At 42.1% G+C, this 17,898-nt stretch overlaps 1 protein-coding gene and 1 non-coding gene across 26 annotated transcripts in view; both read left to right on the forward strand.

Annotated features, from left to right (window-relative positions):
• Positions 1–17,898, forward strand: part of TJP1 (tight junction protein 1) — a 338,414-nt gene that overhangs the window by 27,163 nt on the left and 293,353 nt on the right. For 8 of the 25 annotated variants that reach the window (XR_014070282.1, XM_081546600.1, XM_081546611.1 and 5 more), the window contains exon 1: positions 15,884–16,248. The exons of 11 other annotated variants lie outside the window; for them this stretch is intronic. Coding sequence is in view for 8 of the 14 variants with exons in the window: in XM_081546570.1 (XP_081402696.1) it covers positions 16,172–16,248 (77 nt within the window). In the remaining 6 variants the exon portion in view is untranslated. Of the gene's footprint in view, positions 1–15,883; positions 16,249–17,898 lie in introns of those variants that run through there. 6 more of the 25 variants (XR_014070281.1, XM_081546606.1, XM_081546566.1 and 3 more) reach the window with 1 other exon arrangement.
• TRNAG-UCC (transfer RNA glycine (anticodon UCC)) lies at positions 9,303–9,374 on the forward strand. The gene has a single exon. It is a non-coding gene; the product is annotated as a tRNA-Gly (tRNA).

Raw genomic sequence — 17,898 nt, forward strand, 5'->3', positions numbered from 1 at the left:
TCCAGATGGCAAAGATACTTCCAACTAGATAAATTAAAACACCAAATGTGCATGGATTAAACACTCCAATCAAAATTCACAGATTGTCAGGCTGGATTTTTTAAAAATCCATTAGATTCAGAGAGGTTGAAAGTAAAGAATGGGAAAGACATATTATGCAAACAGTGAGTGTAAGAGAGCCACAGTGGCGTATTAACACAAGACAAAATATGCCGAAGGAAAAAAGTTATTAAATGCAGAGGGGCTTAACATTTAAAAAAAACAATGTCCATATTTAACATTAGAATTCATTCTTTGTGTTGTACAGTTCTGTGTGTTCTGACGAGCTCATAGTTGTGTATGCACCATTACAGTATGACACAGACTAGTTACACCACCCCAGAGAAGTCCAATACTTGGGACTTCCCTGGTGATCCGATGGCTAAGACTTCGAGCTGCCAATGCAGGGAGTGCTGGCTCAGTCCCTGGTTGGGGAACTAAGATCCCACATGCTGTGTGGCCAAAAAATTTTCTTTAAAAAACTCTAGTAGTCCACCTATTAATCTCTCTCCCCTCTTCTGCTGAACCCCTGGCAATGACTGATCTTTTTACTGTCTCTCTTTATAGTTTCTAAGTCTTGGTTAAAAGTCGCTAACTTCCTGCTCTGTTCATCTATTGCTTTCTTGAGTTCTTTGATCATCATTATGATCATTACCTTGAACTCTTTCTTAGGTAGACTGTTTGTCTCCACTTCATTTAGTTCTTCTGGGGCTTTATCTTGTTTCTTCATTTGGAATATATTCCTCTGTGCCTCTTTACCTAACTTGGTGTTTTTATGTCTATGTATCTTGTCTCTTGGTTGCATATATACTGTTCTTCCTTTCTTTATATAGATCAAATTTCTGATCAATAACAATTTTCTTATCTCTGAAGATCTTTTTTTCTAACATCTTACAAAGTGTGTCTCCTGGTAATAAATTACCTGGATTTTTTTTCTTCTGAGAAACTCTCTCTTCCTTCCTTCACTTTTCAAGGATAGCTTCACTGGATATGACATTCTAGATTGGTATTGTTCTTCTTTCTGTACTTTAAATGTTTTACTCTGTTATCTTCTTGCTTACATGGTTTTTGAGAAAAAGCTAGATGAATTATCATCTTTGTTCATCTACAGTTAAAAGTGTTTGGGGACTTCCCTGGTGGTCCAGTGGTTAGGACTCTGCACTTTCACTGCAGTGAGCATAGGTTTGTTCCCTGGTTGGGGAATTAAGATCCTACAAGATGTGTGGTCCAACCAAAAAACAGTATTTTTCCTCTTGGCTCTGGTAATTTTCTTTGTTCTGAAGTCTACTTTGTCTTATATAAATAAAGCCATTTTAGGGAAAGATGATTCCAATGGCATTTAAACTGTTTCAAAGCACAGAGGAGAAAGGACACCTTCTTAATTTATTCTTGAGTTAGTGCATCATGACTTCTAAAACCATCCTGCAGGTGGCTCCCATACAGATACACACACTCACAGAGCATCCCTATTTTAAAGTCTTACTTATGAACTTGCTTATGAAGTTACACATCCCTGAGACATACTTAGAGAGCATGTTTTACAAGAAACACACAATATTACTAAGCAAGACTTAATTTAAGAATGAAAGAATCCTTTGATGTAGGAACTTCATTCATTGATAAGTAATAATGAAAGCCTGATTTTTAAAAAATGAAAGTCTTACAATTATCTTAATTCTATGAAGCCATTTGAAAATTTTGCGTTACTGACAAGACTTTCAAAATAATACTGTAACAGAAAGAGAAGTTTGTTTTTAAATAGATAATACCAAGATATGTTTAATGATAGAATGCTCTTTTTGTTTTTGAAAATATTTTGATTGGAAGACAAAATCCTGAGGGAGTGGTTTGTCCTGGAATGCTCAACAAGAAAATTGTGACACCTAGTATACAAAAACAAACAGAAGTTTGGAAGGGGAAAAAAGGTGGGAGGGAAGCAGAATACAGTGTATATGTTTGAGCAAAATGGGTAGAAGCCTAAGACTCTTAGAGAAATTTGTCAGTGAGAAACTCCAAACTATTACCAAAAGGTATGTGTGTGGGGTCCGGTTGCTTGCCACTCAGAAGCCAGTACGGAGAAGGCAATGGCACCCCACTCCAGTATTCTTGCCTGGAAAATCCCATGGACGGAGGAGCCTGGTAGGCTACAGTCCATGGGGTCACTAAGAGTCGGACATGACTGAGTGACTTCACTTTCACTTTTCCCTTTCAGGCACTGGAGAAGGAAATGGCAACCCACTCCAGTATTCTTGCCTGGAGAATCCCAGGGATGGCGGAGCCTGGTGGGCTGCTGTCTATGGGGTCACACAGAGTCGGACACGACTGAAGCGACTTAGCAGAAGCCAATAAACAGGCCAGGAAAGGAAAGGAAAGTTTGGTGGAAAGGAAAGTTTGCTTTATTTCAGATGCTGGCAACTGGGGCAGAGGGTGGCAGACATCTGTCCAAAGGCTGACTCTCCCCCTCCCCTGATAAGCAGGGGGTGAGAGCTTTTATAGACAAGAGGGGGGAGAAGTTACATGCAGAAGCAGCACAGTCATCTCTAACAGTCATCTTCAACTGGTCATCAGTGGTTTGACTAGCGTCATCTTAGTTGTTTTAGGTACAGTTAATCTTCAGTTCTGGGGTGCACTTGTTTCTATTTCTTTGCCATTAATTCTCAGAATTGTGGCAGCTCAAGTCCTGGTTACAGTTTGGTCATCATGTAGTTAACTTCTCCACCTGGGGTTTTGGTATCTATAAGACAGCTCACAAGATATGGCTCAGAATATTATCTACAGTCCTTGAAAAAGAACTAAAGGTCCTTGACTATGCTTAATGACTACATTATTATTATTTATTCTCCTTAGACTGTTTTCCTTTGTTTCAGCATTTCTCACTTCTCTGATTAAACTTATTCTTTGACTAAAGTTTTCCACAGGCAAAAGGAAGGCAGAGAACATGGTGGTGGGGGCAAGGACCATACGGTCCTGCTCCGTTTCAAAACTGGTGAGTTGACCATGTCCGAGCTCAGTAGCTTCAGTTGTATCCAATGTTTTGCATACCCATGGACTGTAGCCCACCAGGCTTCTCTGCCCATGGAATTCTTCAGCCAACAATACTGGAGTGGGTTGCCATGCCCTCCTCCAGGGGATCTTCCTGACCCAGGGGTGGAATCCGCATCTCTTATGTCTCCTGCATTGGCAGGCAGATTCTTTACCACTAGTGACACCTGTGAAGCATGAATTGACCAAAGAACTTTAATGTCCAGTTTACTGTTGGTGTAGCCTCAGGAAAGCTGCACCCTTCCCCCACCCCCATAGAAAGGTCTGCTGGGAGGGGCTTTAGTGGTTTGTTGTTCAGTCACTCAGTCATGTCCAACACTTTGCAACCCCAGGGACTGCAGCACTCCAGGCTTTCCTGTCCTTCACCATCTCCCAAGGTTTGCTCAAACTCATGTCCATTGAGTTGATGATGCCATCCAACCATCTCATCCTCTGCCGCCCCCTTCTCCTCCTGTCCTCAGCCCTTCCCACCATCAGGGTCTTTTCTAATGAGTCAGCTCTTGGCCTCAGATGGCCAAAGTATTGGAGCTTTAGCTTCAATATCAGTCCTTCCAATGACTATTCAGTGTTGATTGACAGGTTAGATCTCCTTGCTGTCCAAGGGACTCTCAAGAGTCTTATCCAGCCCACAGTTTGAAAGCATCAATTCTTTGGTGCTCAGACTTCTTTATGGTCCAACTCTTAGATCTGTACGTGACTATGGGAAAACCATAGATTTGACTATATGGACCTTTGTTAGCAAAATGATGTCTCTGCTTTTTAATATGTTGTCTGGGTTTGTCATAGCTTTTCTTTCAAGGAGCAACTGTCTTTTTACTGACAACTGCAGTCATTGTCCACAGTGATTTTGGAGGCCAAGAAAATAAAGTTGAAACCAGATGAAAACAGTAAGTGGAGTTTTCATCTGGCTGAGGGAACAGAGAGCAGACTGTGGTGAGGGTCGGGGAAAAAACGAGCTCAACAGTTCAGCCAGAGCAGAGAATCAGGACTTGACTGTGGAACTGACCAAAACCCTGGAAACAGGGTTGGGTTTCCCTTCAGGTGTGCAACAGGGATTTGGGTTGATTTTTTGGTAAATCTCAAAAGACAGAGTGACCTCAACTGAAATCTGAAGTATGTTAAGATTATACATGATCTATCTGTGATTCTTCCCATGTTAAAATACACAAGCACATTCAAATTTAGTGTATTAACTTCAGATGGACTAAAGACTAGAGTTCTGAGATGAGAATCTGTAAAAAGGGAACGGGGGTAAATATTTTGAATAATTTTGTTTTGGCTAAAAAAGTTTTCCCTTAACATCTTATGGAAAAAAAGCCAAATGAACTTTTGGCTGTCAACTGTGAATTGGCGCTTGCCAAGGGCATTTGCCATCTGCCTCTGCAGAGATTGAACCCTGTGCTGTTGTAACTGTTGACCTTCAACACCCCAGAGAGTTCAGGATGGAGTGAGGCACTCTGTGCTCTAGGGAAACTGGTGGAACAGGTGTTTAATTTTCAGAAGCTGACAGCATGACCCCAGTCCTTGCATCTCTTCATATCTAAAAAGGCACTAAATCTCTTATGGTGACATCAGCTCCTCGTGACTAACAGAAAACCTTTTGTAAAGTAAGCACTTGATTGCACTGAACTCCCCCTTCACCAAAATCTTATATATTGAGCTTCCCCCACTGCCTCTGTAGAGCAGTCTCTCAGAGCTATCTGAGGTGCTGTCCCCCAGGATGCAGTCCTCATTTTGCCCCCAATAAAGCTTTTAACTCACAACTCTCACATTGTGTATCTTCTTTAAGTTGACATGGCCAATCCAATGTATTATAGGTAAGAAGTTTTCAAGGGTGACATCAGACTCAAGAAGCCAAGTAGGAAAAGACTGATACATCCAAGGACAGAAAAAAAATGAAGCTCCTTTGCACAGGAAGAGAAAAATACAGTAAAAGCTATAAAAGATAAATCTGGGCAAAAAACTGGTGATACAGGATGGTCAATTGTTACATGTTCCTAATAAACAAAGTGTTTTAAGTCTGGAGGAAGAGAAAAATACAGTAAAAGCTATAAAAGATAAATCTGGGCAAAAAACTGGTGATACAGGATGGTCAATTGTTACATGTTCCTAATAAACAAAGTGTTTTAAGTCTGGAGGAAGAGAAAAATACAGTAAAAGCTGTAAAAGATAAATCTGGGCAAAAAACTGGTGATACAGGATGGTCAATTGTTACATGTTCCTAATAAACAAAGTGTTTTAAGTCTGGAAGAAAAGAATAAACATCCCAATAGAAAGACAGGCAAACTTCTCATAGAAAAAGAAACACAAAACACAAATGCAAATACATGGAAAGATTCTTAATTATTTCATTTTAAGGTGGGAGATGAAAAACAGAAATAATAAGGGTTGATGACAAGTCTTTAAAACTTTATTATACCCACTGTTTGTTGGTGAGGATGAGGGAAAATAGTCACTCCAGTGTATTATTCATTGGAAAGTATGTCAGAATGACCTTCATGGAGGAGAGTTTTCCTTCTCACGAGAGCATTCAGAGGGGCAGGATGGTTCGGGTGTGCAGGGGCAGGACAGGGGTGTGTTATGTGATCGGTCAGGCTCTGGAACCAGCCTGCCAGGGGTCAGAGGTCACCTCAGCAAGTCTCTAGTTGTCTGACTGTGACAAGTGACCTTAGCCTACCTGGGCCTCATCTGTGAGGTGGAGTTGACGAAGATTAGGTGTATTTGTGTTTCCGAAAGTTGGTGAGGTCTGGGCCTTCACCACTCAAAAGACAATCAACAGCCCAGGTTGGTGGAAAAGAAAGTTTGCTTTATTTAGGTGCTGGAAACTGAGGTGGGGAAAGGTGGACATCTGTCCAAAAGTGACTCCCTCTCTGACAATCAGGGTGCAAGGGCTTGTATAGGCTGAGGGAGGGGGCTCTGTGCAGAAACAGCACAGGCAGCTCTGACAGTCATCTTGAAGTTGGTCATCGTTGGTCTGACCAGCGTCATCTTGGTTGTTTCAGGTACAGTTATCTTCAGTTCCAAGGTCAGCTTGTTTCCATTTCTTTGAGGCCAGTTCTTGCTATTGTGACAGGTTATGTCATGGCTACAGTCTGGTCATCATGTAGTTCACTTCTCCACCTGGTGGGGCTTTCAGTATTACAAGACGGCTCACAAGATATGGCTCAGAATATTATCTATAGCCCTTGAGGAGAAATAAAAGGTCCTTGACTGTGCTTAATCACTACCTTATTATTATTTAGTCTCCTTTGATTGTTTTCCTTTGTTTCTTCATGTTCTCATTTCTCTGATTAAACTTACTCTTTGACGAAAGTTTTCCACAGACAAAAGGCAGGCAGAGGACATGGGGGGATGGACCGTAGGGTCCTGCTCCATTTCATTTGTACAGATTAGAAGAAGGCTCAGCACATGGGAGGTGGTCATCACAACATTCCTGTAAAGAGAACATCCAACTGGTTCTCAGCTGTGAGCTGCTGAAGACAAGTGCAGCACGGCAGTTCCACAGGCACCGTATCCCATTCTCGGACGGAGCAAACCAACTCTGACCGGGAGGGTTGTGTCTGCACTCCATTAAAGCCTGGATAGCACCGCTTCCCACATCACTTCCTTTTCATGGCAGGATTCTAGTAAGAATTCTCATCTGGGAGTAAGACAAGTGGCAATTACGAAGACAGATATCTTCTTACATGGTGGCCATGGACAGCTCAGCTCTTGTACTTCTTGCCTTAGAGCTGGGTTTCTCAACAGTGGCACTGTTGACCTTTTGGAACGGATTGTTTTTTACTGGGAAGGAGGGGTGGCTGCCTGTCCTGTCCATTTTAACATGCCTTACTTATTTATTTGGCTGCGCCAGGTCTTAGTTGGGACACTTGGGATCTATAATTGTGGCATGTGGGACCTGGTTCCTCAACCAGGAAGTGAACCTGGGCCCTTGGATTGGGAGAACGGAGTCTTAGCCACTGCACCACCAGGGAAGCCCCCATTTTAGCTTGTTTAGCAGTACCCTTGTAATAACCACTTAATACCTGTAGCACCCACCCCCAAGTCCTGACAACCAAAAATGCCTGTAGATATTGTCAGAGGTCCCTCTGTGAGGGCTGTGAAATCACCCTTGGTTGAGGACCACTGCTTCAGAGTCTGGTAACAGAAGAAAGGGCCTGCCACCCTCCTGCACGGTCACTAAAATGACCCGCCCATTGGAGGCGGTAACTGTAGAGACATCCTTCCTAAGGATGAATGCAGACTGCACTGCCTCTGATAATTTATGTTTGGTGTGTGTGTGTGTGTGTGTGTGTGTGTGTGTGTGTGTGTGTGTGTGTGTGTGTGTGTGTGTGTGTGTGTGTGATTATCTAAGCCAACAGTCACCCTCTGGGACCCTGGGTGAATACATAAGCATAGTGTCCACTTAATCTGCAGCAAAGCCCTTGAAAGTGTTCAGATCTGGAGTCCTCAAGCCCCTTCACACTCTCATGCTTCTGAAAGTTCACTTTTTTTAATTTCATTTTTTTTTTCAAATCGCCAATGTATTCACATGGTTCAAAATTTTAAAGGTATAGGGACTTCCCTGGCAGTCCAATTTTGTAAGACTCCACTCTTTCAATGCAGGGGGGTAAGCTTGATTCCTGGTCAGGGAACTAAGATCCCACAAGCTATGTGGCCAAAACAAAATTTCTTTTAAGGTACAAATAAGTGTAGAGTGAAAAGTTCGCCTTTGCTTGTCTCCAGACACCTGGCTGCTTCCCATCTTAATGTATTTTATGAGTACATGAATATATATATTTATCTCTCTCTCCATCTCTCTTTTTTTTTAACAAAAACTGTCAGCCTCCTGTATATACCGTCCTGCACCTTCCTCCTTCTGCACCTTCTGTGCTTACACAGCACTCATTCACTGCTTCCTCCTTGCTACCAGAGCTCCAATTTTGTGTGGTTCTTTTCCCCAACCCCACCCATGGGACCCCTCATGTGCCTTAGTGAAGGTAAATTTCACCTCCAGACCTGGGAGGTGGATGGTCACAGGGGCCATATTCATGGCCCTAAATCAGTTCAGAAATTGGCATGAGACCCAAACTGGATCATTGAGCAAGCTGAGAAGTTTGTTGGGCCCTCCAGAAAAGACCTTCATTTTCTTTTTTCATTTCTTTTGTTAAAAAATTATATTTATTTATTTTCATCTGGATACATCTTTTTTAAATTTTATTTTATTGTAGTTGATTTACAATGTTGTGTTAGTTTCAAGTGTATAACAAGCACAGTGATTCAGTTATACATATAGATATATCTATTCTTTTTCAGATTCTTTTCCCATATAAGTTATCAGAAAATATTGAGTATAGTTTCCTGTGCTGTACAGTAGGTCCTTGTTGGTTATCTTTTTTATATGTAGTAGGGTCTGTCTGTTAATCCCAAATTTCTAATTTACCACTCTACCACCCTTTCCCTGTTAGTAACCATAAGTTTGTTTTCTATGTCTGTGGGCCTGTTTCTATTTTGTAGATAAGTTCATTTGAACTCTTTCTTTTTAAGATTCTACATATAACTGATATCATATGATATTTGTCTTTCTCTGTCTGACTTACTTCACTTAGTATGATCATCTCTAGGTTCATCCATGTTGCTGCAAATAGCATTAATTTTTTTATGGTCAAGTAATATTCCATTGCATATATGTACCACATCTTTATCAAGTCATCTCTCAATGGACATTTAGGTTGCTTCCATGTCCTGGCTATCCTAAACAATGGTGCAGTGAACATTGGGGTATATATGCATTCTCAAATTATGGTTTGCCCAGGAGTAAGATTGCTGGGTCATATGGTAGTTCTATTTTTTAGTTTTTTAAGGAACCTCCATTCTGTTCTCCATAGTGGCTGCACCAATTTACACATCCTCTCCAGCATTTGTTATTTGTAGACTTTGTGATGATGACCATTCAGACCTGTGTGAGGTGATACCTCATTGTAATTTTGATTTGTATTTCTCCAATAATTAGCAATGACGAGCATCTCATCATGTCCTTGTTGGCCATCTGATGTATGACACTTTAATAATCCATGACCTGGCCTAGAGTCATGCTGGGCCACCTTATATTTTAAGATAAAGTCTGGATAAAGTAATTTTCTCAGGAGCTACGCTGCCTGGTGTTGTTCACCTTCCCCATTTTCTATTGTTTTATTTCAAATCAGGGATTTTCCTAGTCTAAAGAAAACCCTACTGGGACTTCCCTGGTGGTCCAGTGGTTAAGACTCTGTATTTCCAATGCAGGCGCCAAGGTTTGATCCCTGGTCAGGGAACTAGATCCCACACGCTGCAATGAAGATGGAAAATCCTGCATGCCACAACTAAGACCTGGCACAAACAAATAAATAAATAAATAATTTTTTTCCACTGTTGCCCTGTAAATAAATTCTTCAGTACCATTTTTCTAGATTCTGTATATATGCGTTAGAATATGGTATAGATCTTTTTCTTTCTGACTCACTTCACTCTGCATAATAAGTTCTAGATTCATCCACCTCATTAGAACTGACTGAAATGTGTTCCTTTTTATGGCTGAGTAATATTCCATTGTGTATATATATATATATATATATATATATATATATATATGTACCACAACTTCCTTATCCACTCATCTGATGATGGACATCTAGGTTGCTTCCATGTTCTAACTATTGTAAATAGTGCTGCAGTGAACAATGGGATACATATTTCTCTTTCAATTTTGGTTTCCTCAGGGTATATGCCTAGGAGTGGGATTGCTGGGTCATATGGTAGTTTTATTCCTAGTTTTTTAAGGAATCTCCATACTGTCTTTCATAGTGGTTGTATCACTTTACATTCCCACCAACAGTGCAAGAGCATTCCCTTTTCTCCACACCCTTTCCAGCATTTATTGTTTGTAGACATTTTAATGAGGGCCATTATGACCAGTGTGATGTGATATCTCATTGTAGTTTCGATTTGCTTTTCTCTAATAATGAACGATGTTGGCCATCTCTTCATGTGTTACTTACAGGACAACAATGGAGAAATAGACATAGAGAATAGACTTATGGACATGGGGAGAGGGGAGCAGAGGGTGAGATGTATGGAAAGAGTAACATGGAAACTTACATTACCATATGTAAAATAGAATTTGCTGTATGGCTCAGGAAACTCAAACAGGGGCTCTGTATCAACCGAGAGGGGTGGGATGGGGAGGGAGATGGGAGGGAGGTTCAAAAGGGAGGGGATATATGTATACCTATGGCTGATTCATGTTGATTCATGATTCATGACAGAAAACAGCAAAATTCTGTAAAGCAATTATCCTTAAATAAAAAAATAAATGAATTTTAAAAAAGAAAAAATATTTTTTTTTAAAAAGAGAAAGAAAATCCTATTATAACACTGATCCACCCCTATTTTCTGTCATCTGCAACAACAAACATCCAAAAGGCCCCAAGACCACAGTGTCCAAAGGGAAGAAATGAATAGAGGGATTGTCCTCTTGGCGGCCAGCAGGGCTCTGGCATGAAAGGCCACTTGTGCTGGCCCCGTTAATGGCCAGTTGACTCTGTTGCACACTCTTAGGATCAGTAGCTCTCAAACCAGCTCCTCTCTGCTACGGGATCAGTAGGGAACTGGGCCAATTCAACATCCAGAGACACCTGGGTACCATCTGCCTGGGCCCAAGTGCATGTCATGTCTTTGCTGATTGTACTGACTGAACCCAGGTTTGCCTTGAAGTTTGTAAACATTTCGCAGGTTGTCAACAAAGACAATGATGGGCAATCCTAGCAAAGTCAATCCAGGTTTGTTCTTTTTTCCTTCAAGTCTCAGATCTTAGCTTCCTAGCAGAGTAGATTTCCAGCCCCATTTAGATGAATTATGGGTTGTTGTTTTTTTCAAAGGTCATTCTTAAAAAAATTATTTAATTTTTTTGGCTGTGCTGTGCAGGCTTTCTCTAGTTGTGGCAAGTGGGGTCTACTCTCTAGTTGTGGCATGCAGGCTTCTCATTGCAATGGCTTCTCGTTGCAGAGCACAGGCTCTAGGGCACGCAGGCTTCAGTATTATGATGCATAGGGTTAGTTGACCCTTGGCATGTGAGATTTTCCTGGATCAAGGATCAAACTAGACTCCCTTGCATGGGCAGGTGGATTCTTAACCACTGGCCACCAGGGAAGCCCAGAAAGGTCATTTTTTTAATTATTATATAAAATCCATATAGCAAAATTTTCCATTTCAGTCATTTTAATGTGTATGATTCAGAGGCATTTAGTCCTATCGCATTGTTGAACAACCATTGCCACTAGTTTCAGAATCAAATTTTTTTTTTCAGAATCAATTTTGAAAAAGATTTCTACAATTCCAACAGTCTTCTACCCTCTAGTATATATTTAGCAAAATTAGTTTTTTCTCACTTTTTTGTGTTCAACTAGGATACATCTGAGTTACCTAATTTTGAAGATCTTCTTATGCCAGTTATGCACTAAATATGAAAGGTGAATGTAGAGAGAATATCTGGAACTATCTTCAAACTATTAATATGTGTATGCAAATGGGTCATTTTTCATTTCATTGACAGTCCACATTATTTCTTTCTTTAGAAAATATATTTTAAATTGGAGGATAATTGCTTTACAGTATTGTGTTGGTTTCTGCCATCCATCAACATGAATCAGCCATAGGTATATGTATGTCCCCTCCCTCTTAAACCTCCCTCCCACCTCCCACTCCTCTAGGTTGTCACAGAGCACCAGATATTTCTTTATTATTACATATACACATTGTTTTTCCCTATATATAGCCTTTTCCCAAAGCCTGAAAAAAACTGAGCAAGTACAATGCAGACAGAAGGGGCGAGTCATTAATTATATATGTTATTCTTGATAAATTCAAAGCAATGCTCCCACTTACTTTACTGTTGTAAAGGACATTATAGGGCATGAATATTTTTAAAGTCCTTAACTGGGTGGTGAGATAAATATTTTGCTCCTTTCATATAACCTCAAATATATTTCTGTTTATAAAACAAACACACACACACATACATTTTTAAAGCTGTCTGACTTTATGAGGAGGCCAGTGCTTGGAGGCAAAGACCAAAATGTGAGCACCAACATCTGTTGTCAGGAAAATGTAGGGTTGTTGTCTTAACACCACAGGACATGATTAAGGCTTTCTGTGATCCCTGGTTGGGGGCTGATACGACTGTGATTAAATTCTTGTTCTTTTTATTGGGCATAGATCTTCTTTATTCTCATCTTTCTCCAGTCACCTTCCCCGAATAGTGAAAGCTTCACCCTAATTTTGAAATGAAGCAGGATTCTATGATCCTTGCCCCCTACTGTGTCTTCTGCCTGCCTTTTACCTGTGGAAAACTTTAGTCAAAGAATAAATTTAATCAGAGAAGTGAGAAATGCTGAAACAAAGGAAAACAGTCTAAGGAGAATAACTAATAATAATGTAGCCATTAAGCATAGTCAAGGACCTTTAGTTCTTTCTCAAGGGCTGTAGATAATATTCTGAGCCATATCCTGTGAGCTGTCTTATAGATACCAAAACCCCAGATGGAGAAGTTAACTACATAATGACCAGACTGTACCCAGGACTTGAGCTGCCATAATTCTGAGAACTGACCGCAGAGAAATGGGAACAAGTGCCCCCCGGAACTGAAGATTAACTGTACCTAAAACAACCAAGATGATGCTAGTCAGACCACTGATGACCAATTGAAGATGACAGAGATGACTGTGCTGTTTCTGCATGTAACCACCCTCCCCTACTCTGTCTATAAATGCTCTCACCTCCTGCTTGCCAGCAGGGGAGTCCGCCTTTGGACAGATGTCTGCCACTCTCCGCCCCCCAGTTGCCGGCATCTGAAATAAGGCAAACTTTCCTTCCCACCAACCTGCCCTGCTTATTGGTTTTTGACTGGCAAGCAGCCAGACCCCCTACACATACCTTTCAGTAACAATTTTGGATCTGCTGGATTTTCCTACATAAGCACCATCCATGGGGAGAAATGATTCTTGGCCAGTCATATGTGATCCTATTTTTCATTTGGCACAGAAAGCATCAAGCAGAGTTTGTCTTATCTGGGCAATTTTGTTTTGTTTTGTTTTGTCAGTTGTAACCTAATAGCACACTTTGCATGCAGCTCTTCTCAGAATTTGTGTGTTACTGCTCCCCACTTGTATCACCCACTGAATACTAATTCTAGAAAATGCTCCATTTAGATAATGATTTTGCTTAAGAGTGAATACATTATGAAAAAGTTGGGAAAAGATCAAGCACTGGTTTTCCACAAGATGAAAATGAATGTTTAAGCCAGAAAGAAAGAAAGTGTTAGTCACTTAGTCATGTCCAACTCTTTGTGATCCCATGGACTGTAGCCCACCAGACTTCTCTGTCCATGGAATTCTCCAGGCAAGAATACTGGAGTGGGTTTCCATTTCCTTCTCCAGGGGATCTTCCTCATCCAGGGATCGAACCTGGGTTTCCCACACTGAAGACAGACTCTTTACCAACTGAGCCACCAGGGAATCTGTGTAACAAATACATTTACAGTAAATAACCCATTTGTTTGCACTGTCAGATATTTTAAAACTTTCAATAATCCGTTACTTTCCTCTCTTCTTAAACACTAACTGGGCAAAAATTCATGGTCTGAGTATATATTATACACACAAACACATGTTTGGGAAATCATGACTTAGGATAGACAAGTAAAAATAGCTGGGAGGTGTTGAGCCTTGAGTCAAGAATATCTAAATCTGAATGAAAGCCATAGTCAGTAGGAGTTTGGGATTAACATACACACACTACTATACATAAAACAGGTCATCAACAAGGACCTACTGGAGAGCACAGAGAACTCTACTCAGTATTCTCTAATAACCTATATATAAAAAGCATCTGAAAAAGAATGGATATATGTATATGTATACTGAATCACTTTGCTGGACACCTGAAACTACTACAATATTGTAAATCAACTCTTTTGCTGTTGTCACCTGGTCATGTCTGACTCTTTGCGACCCCATGTACTGCAGCATGCCAGACCTCCCTGTCCCTCATTATCTCCCAGAAATCAACTTACTCCTATATGAAATTTTTTAAAAAAGAACAAGTAGGGACTTCCCTGGTGGTCCAATGGCTAGAACTCTGCCTTCCAATGCAGGAGATGAAGGTTTGATCCCTGTTTGTGGAGCTAAGATCTCACATGACTGGGGGCCAAAAAAGCAAATCATAAAACAGAGATAATATTGTAACAAATTCGGTCAAGATTTTAAAAGTGGTCAACTCCCCCCCTTCCAACCAAAGAAAGGTTGTTTTCTTTTAACTTTTTGAAAAAAGAATAATTATGAAAAAAAAAAAGCCATATTTGGAAGAGAGCTTGTTCCAGAGGGTGTATCTCTGACCCCAGGAGGAGTCATGGAAAGGCAGGGTCAGCCTCACAGATGGACACTGCTTTGGAATTTAGGGCTTCCCAGTGGCTCACATGGCAAAGAGGCTACCTGCAATGCAGGAGACCTGGGTTTAGTCCCTGGGTCGGGACATCCCCTGGAAAAGGAAATGGCTACCCACTCCAGTATTCTTGCCTGGATAATTCCATGGACAGAAGAGCCTGGAAGGCTACAGCCCATGGTGTTGCAACGAGTCACAACTGAGTGACTAACACTTTTTGGAATTTACAGTCATTCACAGGTTGTTCTCAGAGGTGACTTTTCTCTCAAAATGCCCAAGAAAATACAGATGGGAATGCCGTAAAAGCAGCCTTGTATTGATTCCTTGTTGGCTTAACTCCCTTCTGGCCTACCTTGGATTAATTTGCCACTTTGCTAAGGAGATGGTTTGAACCTCAGGTTCATTGCTGGATAGGAATAGAGGCGGCCTCAGAGGGCATGTGGGCTCATGACCTTTCTCCATCTGTCCATGGGGTAGGTTGTTCCTAAGGATGGTCACAGCAATTTATCCCATCCTGTATGCCCTTCTGCAGTGTGACTTTTCCAACTCAGAACTGACATTCCTTCTTTCTTCCTTTGAGTCTGGACTGGCTCTGACTTTTTCTGACCATGGGATGCAGTGTGAGTGACGCTGTCTGAGTTTTCAGCTAGGGCCTCCAGAGGCCTTGTAGCTTCTGTTTCTGCACTTTGGAAGCCAGCTGGCATGTATGCAAGTCCAGACGACGCTGATAGCAAAGTAATGTGGAAGGAAAGAGGGTCCAGACAATAAGAGGAGAACCAAGGAACCCAAGCCAACCAACACCACGGGCAGAAGCTGGGATCATCCAGCCTCTTCTGCCCAAGCTGACCACACTGCAGCCCAGAAGAGCTGCTCCCACCAACCCCTACCCAAGGTCCTGGCTCACACACTCTGAGCAGTAAAACTGACACTGACTTAAGCTACTAAATGCAGGGCTGCATTATCACACAGAAACAGGTAAGTGAAACAGACATTGGTGCTGCCATTGCAAAAACCGAAAACATCCATTATTGGCGGGGTGGGCACACAGCTGGTACCGTGAGACCGTTAGTTACCATGAGACCTATGGCTACTACTAGACTGTTAGTTATCCTGAGACCTTTGGATACCGCAAGACTGTTAGTTACCTTGAGAGTGTTAGTTACCGTGAGACCTTTGGCTACTGTGAGACAGTAAGTTACCATGAGACTGTCAGTTATTGTGAGACTTTTGGCTACCACAAGGCCGTTAGTTACCGGAAGACCGTTAGTTAGGAGACTGTTATCACGAGACCTTTGGTTACCGCGAGACCGTTATTTACCCTGAGACCGTTAGTTACCGGAAGACCTTCAGATATTGCGAGACGCTTGGAGCAAGATGCATAGCCTGGCGGCCAGAGTTCCCTTTGGATCAACTGCCAGTGGACAGTGGTTCTCCCGCAAGACTATGGTGCGAGGTGGACTTTGGCTGTCTGCCTGGGCTCTCCAGACCCTCCAACCTACGGCTCGTGGGTAAGCTGGGTCCTGGGTATAGGAAGGGGGCTGTGTCTATAGTGGCCCAGAGCCCTCACCACAGCCACCCACCAGCTGAGCCTAGGCCTTGAGGCAGCCATGAGCCGCTCCCTTCTTCCCATGACTTAATGGCAACAGCAGTCTCTATGGGTCATGGTCCAGGGAGACCTCACCAACAGGAGAATGTGGACACTGCCATGGGCAGGTAAGAGCGTCAACCAGCATTGGTTTCTCCATTCATGTTTCAGTACTTGGTCCAGTTTAGCTCAACTGTCTGCCTTTAGGAGATGGCCAGAGGTTAAGTTAAGTTATAAGGGCCTTGCATTTGGTTACTTGAGGCCCACCTCTGTGGTTGGGACTGTTCTCAAAGAGGGGCAGTTGTGGTGAGCGGGAGCTTCACCTGGTGGGTATTTGCTGCAGTGTGCTTTCCTAGTGATCCTGTACAAACGATTCTCTCCAGTTTCAGTGAAAAGCCTGAGAGCTGCCTGGGTGCCCGGTGCCCTCAGGGATGATGGCCAGGCAGGGTCTAGGGATCCGGCCCTGAGGGCACCACCAACTAAGAAAGGCCTCTCCCACTGGGCCTGGGCACTCGGGAGGGCCCAGACCAGGTGCTGGGCGAGTGCTTCTGGGCTGGTACCCCTCCTGGTAGCCTGGCCTGGACATTAGAGGGTGAGAGTTGAGCCTTTGGCCCTTGCCCTCTCTTGTCAGAACAGAGAATAACATTTGTTTTTGTGGAGGTTTACAGGAACATGGTGACCTAACTGTGACCTGACCTCAAGAACAAAGAATCTGACACTAAGAAGTCTGCAACAGCTAACCACTCCCTTCCCTCACCCCTCCTGTATGAGGGTTTTGCTGAAGCTTTTGGGGAATTTGGAGTCTTTACGGCATAAGCCACCTGTCTCTTTATATGACCCTGCAATAAACCTTTCTCTGCTCCAAACTCTTGACATTTTGGTGGCGTTTGGCCTCACTGTGTGTAAGGTGCACAGACTTGCACTTGGTAACATCATGAGTTTTGATACTGGGTTGAAGAGGCTGAAGAATCAGTGAGAAAACTTAGGGAAGCCTGGAACAGCAGCAAGAAAATTGCTAGTGGATGCTCAAGAAAAGGGTTAGCTGTGTTACATCTGGTGGAATTTTTGGCCACATTGTATCATGGAAGATAGAAAATTTGCAGCTAATGAACTTGCTGATCTGGATAAGATTTCCAGGCCAAATACTGTAAGTGCAGGCAACTTGAATGAATGGGAGAAAGTGTTTTCAAACCATCTATCTGATAAGTGATCAGTGTTGAAAATGTGTCAGAAACTCATACAATTCAGTAGCAAAAAAAAAAACCCCACAACAATTCTGGTTAAAAAGTGGGCAAAGGATCTGAATAAACACTTCACACAAAGAAGTATACAGATAGGCCAACAGGTACATGAGAAGATGCTCAACATCACTCATCAGGGAAATGCAAATCAAAGCCACAGTGACACTGGCTATCATGAGGAAAGAAAAATACAAATGAGATTATAAACACTGTACAGTCAGCCTTCTGTACCTGTGAGTTCCACATCTTTGAATTCAACTGTTGGTTTGGAAATATTCAGGAAAAAGATTCTGGAAAGTTTCAAGAAGCCTTGAATTTGTTGTGCACTGTCAACTACATAGTATTTGCATTGTATTAGGTATTGAAAGTAATCTAGAGATTTACAGTCTATGGGAGGGCATGCATAGATTATATCCAAAACCATAGCATCTTGTATAAGGGACTTGAGCATCCACAGATTCTGGTATCCCGGGGAGGGGAGAGCATCTTGGAACCAATCCCCCATGGATACTGAGGGACAGCTCTGCAGCACAATAT

The sequence above is a fragment of the Giraffa tippelskirchi genome, chromosome 12 (assembly GCF_054371585.1).
Source record: "Giraffa tippelskirchi isolate mGirTip1 chromosome 12, T2T-mGirTip1v1.2.pri, whole genome shotgun sequence".
NCBI classification, from domain to species: domain Eukaryota; kingdom Metazoa; phylum Chordata; class Mammalia; order Artiodactyla; family Giraffidae; genus Giraffa; species Giraffa tippelskirchi.